General features: G+C 42.5%; 2 protein-coding genes across 3 annotated transcripts; one reads left to right on the top strand and one right to left on the bottom strand.

The window, feature by feature from the left end:
- Window positions 1–239: 239 nt before the first annotated feature.
- Window positions 240–1285, bottom strand: dtd2 (D-aminoacyl-tRNA deacylase 2). Its single transcript, XM_064927846.1, has 3 exons — window positions 1026–1285; window positions 827–896; window positions 240–665 (listed from the first exon to the last, which is right to left on the bottom strand). Exons 1-3 carry the CDS (start codon window positions 1134–1136, stop codon window positions 340–342), a joined length of 507 nt encoding a protein of 168 aa, XP_064783918.1. The 5' UTR covers window positions 1137–1285; the 3' UTR covers window positions 240–339.
- Window positions 1286–1294: 9 nt separating this feature from the next.
- On the top strand, window positions 1295–11429 carry nubpl (nucleotide binding protein-like). Of its 2 annotated transcripts, XM_064927844.1 has the most exons (10): window positions 1295–1508; window positions 3645–3789; window positions 3974–4008; window positions 4159–4249; window positions 4369–4408; window positions 4513–4603; window positions 5231–5410; window positions 8951–9071; window positions 9185–9267; window positions 9429–11429. In XM_064927844.1, the coding sequence occupies exons 1-10, from the start codon at window positions 1368–1370 to the stop codon at window positions 9489–9491; spliced, it is 990 nt and encodes a 329-aa protein (XP_064783916.1). In that variant the 5' UTR covers window positions 1295–1367; the 3' UTR covers window positions 9492–11429. The 2 variants fall into 2 exon arrangements, with proteins under 2 accessions (XP_064783916.1, XP_064783917.1); XM_064927845.1 differs by lacking the exons at window positions 1295–1508; window positions 3645–3789; window positions 3974–4008; window positions 4159–4249; window positions 4369–4408 and having other exon boundaries at window positions 4569–4653.
- Window positions 11430–15483: the final 4054 nt, after the last annotated feature.

The raw sequence follows: 15483 nt of genomic DNA, 5'->3' as shown, positions 1-15483 counted from the left end.
AAATGATCTAATATATATTTCTTTCAGGTGTAGGAGATTTGTTTTGTTAGTGCAGTGCTCATAAATCCCCACTAGATATCACAGGTCGCACTTCATAAACCCATCAACAATTTGCAACAAGGTTGTCTATACAAATATTTAAATTGAGTTCAGACTTTCTTTTGATTTCCTGATCATAATATATTTGTATGATTTAACACTAAAGAACAACACGATACAAACACACGCATTACAATACACAATGTTGGCAGCTTTAATAATCAGATCTACAGTACCACCATTTCAGGGACAAGAGTGCAATTGGTAATTTACTGTGAAATGTCATTAGTATTGGAAGGTTCAAAACTCCATCAGGTGTGTGTATGGTCCGTTAGTATCTAGCTTCAGCACTTGTCTGTTCCCATATGTTCCATGTTTGACGATCATCCCAGTCTCACTACTGTTACTGGACAAAGCCAGTTCCTTCTCACACAGGGAGACAAAGTTAGAATAGAGCTGTAGGCCCTCTTCTTTCCCAATGTTATGGTGGTACTGCATGCCCTTCCCTTTGGCCTTGCCTCCCAGTGTAGCCTGAGGCACAATGAGGACGTTCCCAGGCAGGTCCAACACTGACACATACTTCCCAGAGTCAGCTTCACACAGCTTCAAGTTGAGCAGAGTGTTCACTGTGGAGTAGAGCAGAGGGATCAATAACCATTCAGTACTAGCAACATTGCTTTACGATTCCTTGAAGAACAGTGACATTTACTGTTCACAGTCTTGTGAAGACCAGGTAGTTGCTTTTATTGATGTATTGTCCAAAAACGGGAAAAAGCACAATAAATACCGATTTTTTGAATAATTTCCTCTGTAGCGCCTTTAAAAAAGCAGATGTAGACCACCATCCCTCTGTCAATCTGAAAACATATGAAATCTTATGAGCAGCCCATCCCCCAAATATTATTTTAGGCAAGGTGCAAATCTTATTCTGAGCAGGCAGACCATATTTGCATTTAAGAAAGTAGTAGAAGACAATTCAATAGTACCTCCACCCATTCAGCCTCAGACTGATCATCTGCAGGTTTGACTTGAAGCCTTGCATAGAGACACTGCTGAAGAACAGTTCTTGCTAGTGGAGAACCTGCCTTTTCAGTCATTTTGAAATGATATCTGCCTGTTTCAGATGATAAAGCACAAGAGGACTCGTAAAAAACTAACTTTTAAAAGGGACCGTAAAGGAAAAAAACAGAAGATAAACGAAAACGTTCGTGTCTGTGACACTCGCTTCCGGGTGAGGCTCCTCCTGACGCGCAGTTAACAAGTGCACGTCATAGAAAATCGACATGCACTTGACCAATAAGCTATTTTTTCTATGGCAATAACACAAGATGGCTCACTGTAGCTACAGTAAATTCTCACATTTATTAAAATTAACAACCGCTAACCTAAATAAACCAACAGTGTTACGGACAGGGAGAGACATTCAACATGCTCCACAAAGCGGCAAATATTTCATACGTTTTCATAAGGTAATATTCTAGCTCTTGCGAAAATTGTTTACAACTAACTAGCGAACTAAACTCCACTCCGTGGAGTGTTGTTTAGTTCGCTACAACTAACTAGCTAGGTAGCTTGCTACATGCTAGCTAAGTAAGTGCTAGCAAGTTCACTCTGATTCACCCTACATAGCTAGTTAGCTAATTCTTGCAAGCCATTGAGGCCAATTATGTAGCATGTTTGTTTACGTATCTGTATAACTATAGCTAATTATAACTAACTGCAACACTATAAGATTTACATCATGTATATACAGTACCAGTCCAAAGTTTGGACACACCTACTCATTCAAGGGTTTTTCTTTATTTTTTACTATTTTCTACATTGTAGAATAATAATGAAGACATCAACACTATGAAATAACACATATAGAATCATGTAAAACCAAAAAACTGTTATAAACAAATCCAAATATATTTGAGATTTGAGATTTTTCAGAGTAGCCACCCCCTGCCTTGATAACAGCTTTGCACACGCTTGGCGTTCTCTCAGCCAGCAACACGAGGAATGCTTTTCCAACAGTCTTCAAGGAGTTCACGCATATGCTGAGCATTTGTTGGCTGCTTTTCCTTCACTCTGCAGTCCAACTCATCCCAAACCAACTCAATTGGGTTGAGGTCGGGTGATTGTGGAGGCCAGGTCACCTGATAGCCCTTACACAGCCAGGAGGTGTGTTTTGGATCATTGTCCTGTTGAAAAACAAATGATAGTCCCACTAAGCTCAAACTAGATGGGATGGTTTATCGCTGCAGAATGCTGTGGTAGCCATGCTGGTTAAGTGTGCCTTGAATTCTAAATAAATCACTGGCAGTGTCACCAGTAAAGCACCATTATACCTCCTCCATGCTTCACGGAGGGAACCACACATGAAGAGATCCTCCGTTCACCTACTCTGCGTTTCACAAAGACACGGCGGTTGGAACCAAAAATCTCAAATTTGGACTCATCAGACCAAAGGACAAATTTCCACCGGTCTAATCTCCATTGTTCGTGTTTCTTGGCCCAAGCAAGGCTCTTCTTATTATTGGTGTCCTTTAGTAGTGGTTTCTTTGCAGCGATTCGACCATGAAGGCCTGATTCACGCAGTCTCCTCTGAATAGTTGATGTTGAGATGTGTCTGTTACTTGAACTCTGTGAAGCATTTATTTGGGCTGCAATCTGAGGTGCAGTTAACTCAAATGAACTTATCCTTTGCAGCAGAGGTAACTCTGGTTCTTCCTTTCCTGTGGCGGTCCTCACAAGAGCCAGTTACATCATAGCGCTTGATGGTTTTTGTGACTGCACTTGAAGAAACTTTAAAAGTTCTTGACATTTTCCCAGATTGACTGACCTTGTCTTAAAGTAATGATGGACTGTCTCTTCTCTTTGCTTATTTGAGCTGTTCTTGCCATAAAATGGACTTGGTCTTTTGCCAAATAGGGCTATCTTCTGTATACACCCCTACCTTGCCATAACACAACTGATTGGTTCAAACACATTAAAAAGGAAAGAAATTTACTTTTAACAAAGCACACCTGTTAATTGAAATGCATTCCAGATGACCAATTCCAGTCCCCAAATCCAGAACAAATTCAAGAAAAGCGTACAGTATTATATAGAGCCATTATTGCATGGAACAGCATGGAACAGTAGCTGCTGCTTTTGCAACAGCTAATGAGAATCCTAATAAAATACCAATACCTCATGAAACTGGTTGAGGAATGCCAAGAGTGTGCAAAGCTGTCATCAAGGCAAAGGGTGGCTATTTGAAGAATCTCAAATATACATTTTACATTTACATTTAAGTCATTTAGCAGACGCTCTTATCCAGAGCGACTTACAAATTGGTGAATTCACCTTCTGACATCCATATATTTGTACTTGTTTAACACTTTTTTGGTTACTACATGATTCCATATGTGTTATTTCATAGTTTTGCTGTCTTCGCTATTATTCTACAATGTAGAAAATAGTAAAAATAAAGAAAACCCTTGAATGAGTGGTTGTGTCCAAATGTTTGACGGTTACTGTATATACAAGTTACATTCAAGTTTATCATGTGTTGTTGATAAACTCACTTGCTCATTCCATGATGAATTTACGCAACTCTAACACTCTGTACTCCCCAGACCTCAGGTCCTGAGAGGTCGTTGCAGGAGAGACAGAAGCAGCACATGGCTCGTGGCTTGCCCAAACAAAAGCCCATTGCTGGAGTGAAACAAGTTATTGTGGTGGCCTCAGGGAAGGGGGGTGTTGGGAAATCAACCACTGCAGGTAAGCAGGTTCTTATTGGGCTCTCTCTGTGTTGCTCATTCATGAAACATTTGCACAAATGTGTGCAATTTGCATACATTTCAACAGACAGTGGTTTGGTCTGATCTTTTTATCTTTATGAAATATATATTTTTATACAGTGTAGTCATTTGCTAGCCTACAACCTTTTTCCTCTCCTCAACAGTGAATTTGGCCCTTGGACTCACAGCTAATGATCCAGTAAGGAAGGCACCATTATTAATTTGTACATTTTGTTATTACTGTTGCATACCAATTTTTGCCCAAAATGGGTATGCAGAACCATGACAATCTCTCTCTCTCACTACATTGTCCACTCAGTGTCTCTTCATGTCTCTTTTCTGCACACAGAGTAAAACTGTGGGCATCTTAGACGCTGATGTTTACGGTCCCTCAATTCCTAAGCTGATGAGCCTGAAGGGGAACCCAGAACTAACTGACAGTAGGAGACATCAATCTGCATGTAGTCTAGCCTGAGGAATAACAAGGATGTTTTAGATGTATCCATTCATTACAGAGATCAAACTGAAAAGACAACCTATGTTTTCTTTGTGTTTTCAGACAACCTAATGAGACCACTTATGAATTTTGGGATTCCTTGGTGAGTAAATGTATCTCCAATTGCCAGTGACAGGGGAGGTAAGCAAACAAATAAACCATTGAATCATTGACTGTCATGTCCATCTCTCATCCTTCTGTCCTCAGTATGTCCATGGGGTTTCTGGTAGAGGATGTTGCACCCATTGTCTGGAGGGGCCTGATGGTGATGTCAGCTATAGAGAAGCTACTTAGACAGGTGGGAGAGACTGATCATTCATGTACGCTGACCTCCAAAGGCAAAGTGCGGTAACTACGAATTTAGTCCAAAATCTTTGGTCTGTTGTAGTTGCCTTGTGTATATAAGTAACAAGACCCGAGGGGGTGTGGTATATGTCCAATATTCCACGGCTAAGGGCTGTTCTTAAGCACGGTGCAACGCAGAGTGCCTGGACACAGCCCTTAGCCGTGGTATATTGGCCATATACCACAAATCCCCTAGGTGTTTTATTGCTATTATAAACTGGTTACCAACGTAATTAGAGCAGTAAAAATATATGTTTTGCCATACCTGTGGTATAAGGTCTGATATACCGCGTCTGTCAGCCAATCAGCATTCAGGGCTCGATCCACAAGTTTATAATCTCATTAACGTGTTTTTTTGTTTTCTGAGACAAGAACAAGCCAGTCGATCAGAATATATCAAGTACCAGAATTTAGACAGAAAGATGTTGAAGTGAGATTTTGCAGTAAACATTTTGTTGTTAATGCACTTTGTTTTTGTAGGGCAGTACAGTAATCCGTGTTAGTTTTTATACTAGCGATATCAGAGTAACAGCTACTAGAAATGTTAGGTTGCCATGTCATTTTTTTGTTACCTATGCAGGTAGATTGGGGACTGCTGGACTACCTGGTTATTGACATGCCACCTGGGACTGGAGATGTTCAGTTATCAATCACTCAGAACGTCCCAATAGCAGGAGCAGTGATCGTGTCCACTCCTCAGGATATTGCCTTGCTGGATGCACGCAGAGGAGCAGAAATGTTCAGAAAGGTCAATGTACCGGTAAGAGCTTTGGATGCTAAATGCCCCTTTATTCTGACTTCAATTCTTTTCAAATGACCTTGGTAAGGACAAAATACACATTTGTGAGATGTTTATCTATGCACACTGAACAAAACAATAAATGCAACATGCAACTATTTCAAATATTTTACTGAGTTACAGTTCATATAGGGAAATCAGTCAATTGAAATAAATCCATTAGGCCCTAATCTATGGATTTCACATGACCCAGGAATACAGATTTCTGTCAACCTTGAAATCTCCATTGCTAACTATAACATTTTCCACCAAGATAGAACTGCCAAAGGTGGTGGGTTTGCAATCTACTGCAAAGATAGCCTGCAGAATCCTGTATTACTATCCAAGTCTGTACCCAAACAATTCGAGCTTCTACTTTTAAAAATTCACCTTTCCATTTTACATTACATTTAAGTCATTTAGCAGACGCTCTTATCCAGAGCGACTTACAAATTGGCAGAATCAAGTCTCTCACTGTTGCCGCTTGCTATAGACCTCCCTCTGCCCCCAGCTGTGCCCTCGATACCATATGTGAATTGATTGCCCCCCATCTACAGTGGGGCAAAAAATTATTTAGTCAGCCACCAATTGTGCAAGTTCTCCCACTTAAAAAGACGAGAGAGGCCTGTAATTTCCATCATAGGTACACTTCAACTATGACAGACAAAATCAGAAAAATGATCCAGAAAATCACATTGTAGGATTTTTTATGAATTTATTTGCAAATTATGGTGGAAAATAAGTATTTGGTCACCTAAAAAAACAAGCAAGACTTCTGGCTCTCACAGACCTGTAACTTCTTCTTTAAGATGCTCCTCTGTCCTCCACTCGTTACCCGTATTAATGGCACCTGTTTGAACTTGTTATCAGTATAAAAGACACCTGTTCACAACATCAAACAGTCACACTCCAAACTCCACTATGGCCAAGACCAAAGAACTGTCAAAGGACACCAGAAACAAAATTGTAGACCGGCACCAGGCTGGGAGGCCTGAATCTGCAATAGGAAGCAGTTTGAAGAAATCAACTGTGGGAGCAATTATTAGGAAATGGAAGACATACAAGACCACTGATAATCTCCCTCGATCTGGGGCTCCATGCAAGATCTCACCCTGTAGAGTCAAAATGATCACAAGAATGGTGAGTAAAAATCCCAGAACCACACGGGGGGACCTAGTGAATGACCTGCAGAGAGCTGGGACCAAAGTAACAAAGCCTACCATCAGTAACACACTACGCCGCCAGGGACTCAAATCCTGCAGTGGCAGACGTGTCCCCCTGCTTAAGCCAGTACATGTCCAGGCCCGTCTGAAGTTTGCTAGAGAACATTTGGATGATCCAGAAGAAGATTGGAAGAATGTCATATGGTCAGATCAAACCAAAATATAACTTTTTGGTAAAAACTCAACTCGTTGTGTTTGGAGGACAACGAATGCTGAGTTGCATCCAAAGAACACCATACCTACTGTGAAGCATGGGGGTGGAAACATCATGCTTTGGGGCTGTTTTTCTGCAAAGGGACCAGGACAACTGATCCGTGTAAAGGAAAGAATGAATGGGGTCATGTATCGTGAGATTTTGAGTGAAAACCTTCTTCCATTAGCAAGGGCATTGAAGATGAAACGTGGCTGGGTCTTTCAGCATGACAATGATCCCAAACACACCACCCGGGCAACGAAGGAGTGGCTTCGTAAGAAGCATTTCAAGGTCCTGAAGTGGCCTAGCCAATCTCCAGATCTCAACCCCATAGAAAATCTTTGGAGGGAGTTGAAAATCCATGTTGCCCAGCAACAGCCCCAAAACATCACTGCTCTAGAGGAGATCTGCATGGAGGAATGGGCCAAAATACCAGCAACAGTGTGTGAAAACCTTGTGAAGACTTGCAGAAAACGTTTGACCTCTGTCATTACCAACAAAGGGTATAAAACAAAGTATTGAGATAAACTTTTGTTATTGACCAAATACTTATTTTCCACCATCATTTGCAAATAAATTCATTAAAAATCCTACAATGTGATTTTCTGGATTATTTTTCTGATTTTGTCTGTCATAGTTGAAGTGTACCTATGATGAAAATTACAGGCCTCTCTCATCTTTTTAAGTGGGAGAACTTGCAATTGGTGGCTAACTAATTACTTTTTTGCCCCACTGTATCTTCTGAGCTTGTGCTACTAGGTGACCTAAACTGGGACATGCTTAACACCCCGGCCATCCTACAATCCAAGCTTGATGCCCTCAATCTCACACAAATTATCAATGAACCTACCAGGTACAACTCCAAATCCGTAAACACGGGCACCCTCATAGATGTCATCCCAACTAACTCGCCCTCCAAATACACCTCTGCTGTTTTCAATCAAGATCTCAGCGATCACTGCCTCATTGCCTGCATCCGTAATGGTTCTGCGACCAAACAACCACCCCTCATCACTGTCAAACGGTCCCTAAAACACTTCTGCGAGCAGGCCTTTGTAATTGACCTGGCCGGGGTATCCTGGAATGACATTGACCTCATCCCGTCAGTAGATGATGCCTGGCTATTCTTTAAATGTGCCTTCCTCACCATCTTAAATAAGCATGCCCCATTCAAAAAATGTAGAACTAGGAATAGATATAGTCCTTGGTTCACTCCAGACCTGTCTGCCCTTGACCAGCACAAAAACACCCTGTGGCACTCTGCATTAGTATCGAATAGCCCCTGTGATATGCAACTTTTCAGGGAAGTTAGGAACAAATATACACAGGCAGTTAGGAAAGCTAAGGCTAGCTTTTTCAAACATAAATTTGCATCCTGTAGTACTAACTCAAAAAAGTTCTGGGACACTGTAAAGTCCATGGAGAATAAGAGCACCTCCTCCCAGCTGCCCACTGCTCTGAGGCTAGGAAACACTGTCACCACTGATAAATCCACTATAATTGAGAATTTCAATAAGCATTTCTCTACTGCTGGCCATGCTTTCCACCTGGCTACCCCTACCCCGGTCAATTGCCCGGCACCCTCCACAGCAACCCGCCAAATCCCCCACCATTTCTGCTTTACCCAATTCCAGATAGCTGATGTTCTGAAAGAGCTGCAAAATCTGGACCCCTACAAATCAGCCGGGCTAGACAATCTGGACCCTCTCTTTTTAAAATGATCTGCCGATCCCGGTTGGATCTACTGCTAAATTCTCTAAAATGACGTTGGAGGTGGCTTATGGTGGAGAAATTAACATGAAATTATCTGGCAACCGCTCTGGTGGATATTCCTGCAGCCAGCCTGCCAATTGCATGCTCCCTCAAAACTTGAGACATCGGTGGCGTTGTGTGACAATACTGCACATTTTAGAGTGGCCTTTTATTGTCCCCAGCACAAGATGCACCTGTGTAATGATCATGCTCACTAACAGGGAGAAATACACTTTTTGTGCATATGGAAAATGTCAGGGATCTTTTATTTCAGCTCATGAAACGTAGGACCAACACTACATGTTGCGTTAATTTTTGTTCAGTGTATATTTATATATATGTCACATCTCATAGGTCCTGGGCATAGTCCAGAATATGAGCGTGTTTCAGTGCCCCAAGTGTAACCACCAGACCCACATCTTTGGGGCAGATGGAGCAAGGGCCCTTGCTGATACTCTGGGAGTACAAGTATTGGGTAAGATCCATTTCAAACATAAATCATTACAGATTTCATTATTTCTCTCAATCTCAGATATAATAGAATGATAGTATAGTGTAGAGACTGATGTCTCTCCCTCCTCTGTCTAGGAGACATTCCTCTACACCTGAGCATCAGAGAGATGTCAGACAGAGGCCAGCCTGTAGTGGTGTCCTCACCTGACAGCCCTGAGGTTGGTATGCTGCTTGGATGATAGATTGCCAATGTTTATCTGGACTATGTTGGAAAACAAAGTGTATTCTTCACCATAACATTGTATACATTTTATACTTTTGAGATGTTAGTTTTCTACCTGGGTTTGTTTAATATGCCTGCCTATGCCCATTGTTTTAGGCTGAGGCCTACAGAAAGGTGGCGACTGCCGTGGTCCAGCGTCTCGAAGAACTCTCTGGTTGAGTTATTGCCCTCTACTGTGTAGGACAACAGGACAACTCGTCATCTACAGGAGATTCAGTGCATTCGGAAAGTATTCAGACCCCTTGACTTTTTCCACATTTTGTTATTCTAAAATGGATTAAATTGTTTTTTTCCCCCTCATCAATTTACACACAATACCCATAATGACAAAGCAAAAACAGGTTTTTCAATGTTTTTTTTGCAAATGTATAAAAATATAAATAAATTATATAACATTTACATACGTATTCAGACCCTACTCAATACTTTGTTACAGCCTCAAGTCTTTTTCGATCGATTACAGCCTTGAGTCTTCTTGGGTATGACGCTACAAGCTTGCCACACCTGTATTTGGGGAGTTTCTCCCATTCTTCTCTGCAGATCCCCTCAAGCTCTGTCAGGTTGGATGGGGAGCGTCGCTGCACTGTTATTTTCAGGTCTCTCCAGAGATGTTCAAGTCCGGGCTCTAGCTGGGCCACTCAAGGACATTGAGAGACTTGTCCCGAAGCCACTCCTGTGTTGTATTGGCTGTGTGCTTAGGGTTGTTGTCCTGTTGGAAGATGAACCTTCGACCCAGTCTGAGAACCTGCTCCAGAGTGCTCAGGACTTCATCAAGGATCTCGCTGTACTTCGTTCATCTTTCCCTCGATCCTGAGTAGTCTCCCAGACCCTGCCGCTGAAAAACATACCCACAGCATGATTCTTCATCATAGGAATGGTGCCAGGTTTCCTCTAGACGTGACGCTTGGCATTCAGGCCAAAGAGATCAATCTTGGTTTCATCAGACCAGAGAATCTTGTTTGTCATGGTCTGAGAGTCCTTGACGTGCCTTTTGGCAAACTCTAAGCGGGCTCTCATGTCCCTTTTACTGAGGAGTGGCTTCCGTCTAGCCATTCTACCATAAAGGCCTGATTGGTAGAGTGCTGCAGAGATGGTTGTCCTGGAAGGTTCTCCCATCTCCACTGAGGAACTCCGGAGCTCTGTCAGAGTGACCATCAGGTTCTCTGTCACTTCCCTGACCCAAGGCCCTTCTCCCCCGATTGCTCAGTTTGACCGGGTGGCCAGCTCTAGGAAGAATCTTGTTGGTTCCAAACTTATTCCATTTAAGAATGATGGAGGGCACTGTTCTTGGGGACTTTCAATGCTGCAGACATTTTTTTTGGTCCCCTTCCCCAGATCTGTGCGTCGACACAATCCTGTCTCGGAGCTCTATGGACAATTCCTTCGACTTAATGGCTTGGTTTTGACTCTGATATGCACTGTCAACTGTGGGACAGGTGTGTGCCTTTCCAAATCATGTCGAATCAATTGAATTTACCACAGGTGGACTCCAATCAAGTTGTAGAAACATCTCAAAAATGATCAATGGAAACAGGATGGACCTGTGCTAAATTTTGAGTCTCATAGCAAAGGGCCTAAATAGTTATGGAAATAAGGTATCTGTTTTTAATTTAACAAATATGCAAAAATGTCTAAAAACCTGTTTTCGCTTTGTCGTTATGGGGTATTGTGTGTAGGTAGGTTGATGAGGGGAAAGAATATTGAATCCATTGTAGAATAAGACTGTAACATAACAAAATGTGGAAGAAGTGAAGGGGTCTGAATACTTTCCGAGTGCACTGTAGACCAGAAGAACCCTGCACTCCTCCATATCCCTAGCTGTGGAGTACGCCCAAATCCTTGGGGTCTGATCTGATTACATATCTGTTACATAGTATGTATATCTAGACCGTGGTAGTATAATGTTCCGTTTCAATAGCAACCTGTCTCTTCAAACCAATGTGTATTCAATATACAGATACAGTATTCATTGTTCAGTCTGATATTCAAATACAACACTCATTCAAGCCTTGAGAACAAAATGTGCAGTCGACAGTAAACTAAATTAAAGTAATTTATGCCCTAAAAGCGTAGAGCAAAAATAAAGGAATGGTTGTATGTTGTTGTTTTTTCTTTCTGACTTGACGCTTGATGCCTCTTTCTGGTGCCTGGTGAGTTGTTCTTTTGTAGATGTTGATGCCTGGTGAGTTGTTCTTTTGTAAATGTTGATGCCTGGTGAGTTGTTCTTTTGTAAATGTTGTCTACAATATTTACACAATCTTCCATCTTCACGAAATGCAACTAATGTTCGCAATGTCATAGATGACAATAAAGAACGTACAACCTAGAACATTGGTTGCATTTCGTGAAGATGGAAGATTGTGTAAATATTGAAAACAACATTTACTAAAGAACAACTCACCAGGCATCAACATCTACAAAAGAATAACTCGTTTGACTTGAAGCCAGTAAGGGTTGCAGTTACTCTCTATTAACACCTGGTGGCACTGCATATCAAATCAAACATCCCACTTCCCAGGCCACCAGTCATATTTATTTCCTCATCCTGAGTTGGATGAGCTCTCTGTGACTTGTGCAAACAGGACCACTTCCTGCATATTTCTGTTGCTCCCTAGACTCCGCTAACTACAGCAGCTGTTTCGCTTCCAACCGCCATGAAAGCCAAGCCAGACGGCTCGGTGTCTTATCGGGTCAATGAGTGTTGAATGTTTACTACTGTTTTGTTTTTCTGTAGCTATGGTTAGTCATTTGCATGCTGCTCTATATTGGAGGAACAGAATATGAAGTCCTACCAAAGCCCTCCGGACCAGTTCCTATTTCAGCAGCTCTGTCTGGTCTGAGCCCTGTCTTGTCCTGGAGACACTGTCTGGGGTAAAGACAGTGTTCCACTTACGAAAAAAAAGAGTGCAGTATAACCACAGTATGCGGCAATTATGCGTCCAAAATACCACAGTCGACCGCAGTTGTAGGGGGGGGGGGGGGGGTTGATGTGTCAGATGGTCCCCATTAAAGAGGAAGTCCCACTGGCAGAGCTGTCTTTGTGGTTCTGTTTAAATAACTAAAGTATTGTGGTGTATTTATTTGCCTTCTAGTCGTGCTTTCTGTTCTGTGCACTTATTGTGTACATCGTAAATACACAAGTTCCTTTAAAAACAAAAATCTGCATCCCGTAAATCTAGATATATTCCCGAAAGGGGAACAGTGTAACACGAATAAGGAGAAGTAAGACTTAGAGATGAAAGATGGCGGTAGCTAATGTGGTGAAATTAGGTAGCTACTGCAGGGCAAACATGCTACCTCAAGCCTACACAGACACACTCCCAACATACACACACTACAGGGTTGCTCTGTTTCTGAAAAGGCCAGCGCTGTGGAGGAAAAAGCTAACGGTTCCAAAGTGATGACTCCTGTGTACAGTAATTACTGCTGTGGTGTGGCTTTTAAACACAGGACAGGCAGGGGGCTTTACAGATAACAAGGATGTGTGGAGGATGGCCTCGTTTGCCAAGTTCTTCCTCTAGTTCTCTGAGAGAGAGAGGGTGTGTGTTTGAGTGTGTGTCAGAACCAGAGAGAGAAGGGAAGAGAAAGCAAGAGTGGGAGAAATCCTTTCATGTGAGTCAGTACTGAGTGACTCCTTAGTGACTGGCATTCTTCCCTATGAGCAGCTGCCAGTGGCTCTTGCCCAGGCATGTGGTGTTTTTCTAGGCAGAGGGACACTAGTATTCCCATATAAACACAGCAGCATGGCTACACATAGGTCAGCTGATTTACAGCATCTCCCTCTCTCCAGGTGGGCGATTTCTCTGTCTCAGTCAGTGTCCCAAATGGCACCCTATTCTCTTTTTAGTGCACTGCCTTTGACCAGGGCCTTTACTGCAATAAACGGACCATGATACAAAGGCCCATAAAGTCACCGACTAAGATATCCGTAGTTACAGAATTAACTACTTCCTGAAGCTCTGTAAAAAATCAGGGGGAAACATAGAGAGAGGGGGTGTCTGGTATCAGTGACACCTGAGCCCTATGGAAGTATATTGATTGTGAATTAATGTTAGTAACACAGATGCTCAATTGTAACCTTATAACATGGAAGGAGAATTAAATTAATATGTGTATCTAAAGAGTTTGAACATTTCATAACTTTATCATTTGCTATGCACTCCATTAATGTGCTCAAATATTGAAGCTTTCTTCATGCTGTACATGAGGACAGGATCCATTTATTGCTCTAAATCATCCTACGTGAGAACACCCACATCTATTATATACGAGAGACATATTTTATTGATTGAGATTATGCTAAGTAGTATGTTTTTTTCTTTTTTGAGAGCTAAACTTTAGTGTTGAAAATCTCTGATTGAAAAGCGGGTTATTTTGTATTTTCCATTCAGTAAACCCATGAATTCAGTTGGGACTCCTTCCAACGGTTTCCTTTGCTTCTGTCAGTAACTAAATGAAATATAACGCTATTGTTTTGAACGCCACATCCTGCATTCCAAAATTAGAAAGGAATGGATTTTCAGAGAACAAAAAAAAGTATCAAAAAAATATCTGTGATTTTCTGCAACTGAAGGCTTTCAGGTTCACTTTCTAAAATCAGCCATTAAACCTGCCATTTAAAATACATAGCGCTAATACTTCTGTATGCTGTGACCTGTATGCAATGACCTTGTTGTTATCAGACAGATTCATATCATGAAATACAACAACCATCTCCAGTCCTCATCGCCCCAGATAGATAAGGCAGCTACTAGCTAGCACCGGCACGACCATATGTAGCCGTAGGGTAGGATGGAGTTGGTGTTCAAGGTGGGGGTGGATGAAGTCTCACACACTCCAGCTCTAGGTGGTCTCCCCGCTATCCCACCTATCCATGGCCCCATCTCCCTTGACCTTGGGATCCCTGACCTGCCTGGCTGGCCCTAGCGTTGCTCCGTTGCCATGCCAATGCAGCTGTGGCGGGGCTCTGGGTAAACAGCAGCAGCTGGTTCCAATTGTGCTGCGTCACTGGGAGGGCATGCATAGGCTCAGAATGGGAGTGAAGGGGTGGGGGAGGTAGGGGTGAGGTTGGGGGGGTGGGGGGTGACTGCAGCAGCACCCCCACACACTCCAGTCATCTGTCTTGCAGTTCTGTTTCTCTGCATGCTGCTGCTGAGAGCTCTAGAACCAACGCGGAGTGTGATGGAGCATTGCAGTCTCAACACTGCGAACAGAGCTGAATAACGACTTGCTTTTAGTGCTAGGATATCTGTGCACAACAGGGGGAAATATCCATGTAAATCAGATGATGTCCTAGGCCTAGGAGGACACAACAGTGCCACTGACACATTGAAAATGCAAATAAATGAACCGGGAGGAACTATAGGACTGCTTGCTTTGGTAGCAGGATACACGATCTTTGCTCTCCTTTGAGTGAGAATGGTTTCAGCCGTTATAACTTGGAGTTCTTTATTTCAGTGTCAAGCCGTGTTTGAAGCTTATTAGTGCTCACCTGTCCCTCTGCAGCTGCAGAGTAAACAAAGGACCAAAGAGCCCAGTGGGCCACAGGCTTGGACGCAGGGGGACTCTCAAACACAATTGGCAGGAGATTGTAGATCTGAGGAGATTTGGGGGTTGGGTAGGTGAATAATTCATGATTGTGGAGAAGAGAAGGGGACATTTTAGATGAAGTAGGGGTACTGTGCCCACAGACAGTCAGGATATGAGATAAACAGAAGAAAGCTTCGGTTTCGGCCTGCCCATGGGCTTTTGATGTATGGGCGGGCATGGCCATAGAAATGGAATTCAGCCTGATTGAGACTTGGGCTGGGCACTTCAATCTATTTATCTCCCTCTCTGTGTCTGCTGCTGAAGGATGTGTGTGTCTGAGGCATGGGCCAGAGGTTGGGACGGAGAGAATGGAGTGGCTCACTGACGTTGCATCACCTCAGGGTTAAATTCAAAATAAAACTTAGGTTGCTGTAGTAATAGGTAGCAACTCTCAGCTCTCGAGGACATCCGCATCTGTACCAGGACTTGCTGCGACCTGATAAAATAAAAATCCAATACACCTTTATTTTGCCCAAAACTTAGAGTTGACTATACACTGTACAGTACGTCTATTTAAGGATATTTTTATTTGAGTGTTTGTTTGACAATCATTCAAGTCCAT

This window comes from Oncorhynchus masou, chromosome 21 (assembly GCF_036934945.1).
Source record: "Oncorhynchus masou masou isolate Uvic2021 chromosome 21, UVic_Omas_1.1, whole genome shotgun sequence".
NCBI classification, from domain to species: Eukaryota; Metazoa; Chordata; class Actinopteri; order Salmoniformes; family Salmonidae; genus Oncorhynchus; species Oncorhynchus masou.
Note: the sequence above shows the minus strand (reverse complement) of the source record. Positions and strands in the feature narration are given on the sequence as shown.

Coding starts and splice junctions, on each gene's coding strand:
- dtd2 (XM_064927846.1), bottom strand. CDS start 1,136: ATGACTGAAAAGGCAGGTTCTCCACTAGCAAGAACTGTTCTTCAGCAG. Junction 897..1,025: donor CTGAGGCTGAATGGGTGGAG/GTACTATTGAAT, acceptor ATATGTTTTCAG/ATTGACAGAGGGATGGTGGT. Junction 666..826: donor GGAAATTATTCAAAAAATCG/GTATTTATTGTG, acceptor TCTACTCCACAG/TGAACACTCTGCTCAACTTG.
- nubpl (XM_064927844.1), top strand. CDS start 1,368: ATGGCTCACTGTAGCTACAGTAAATTCTCACATTTATTAAAATTAACA. Junction 3,790..3,973: donor TGGGAAATCAACCACTGCAG/GTAAGCAGGTTC, acceptor TCTCCTCAACAG/TGAATTTGGCCCTTGGACTC. Junction 4,009..4,158: donor GACTCACAGCTAATGATCCA/GTAAGGAAGGCA, acceptor TTCTGCACACAG/AGTAAAACTGTGGGCATCTT.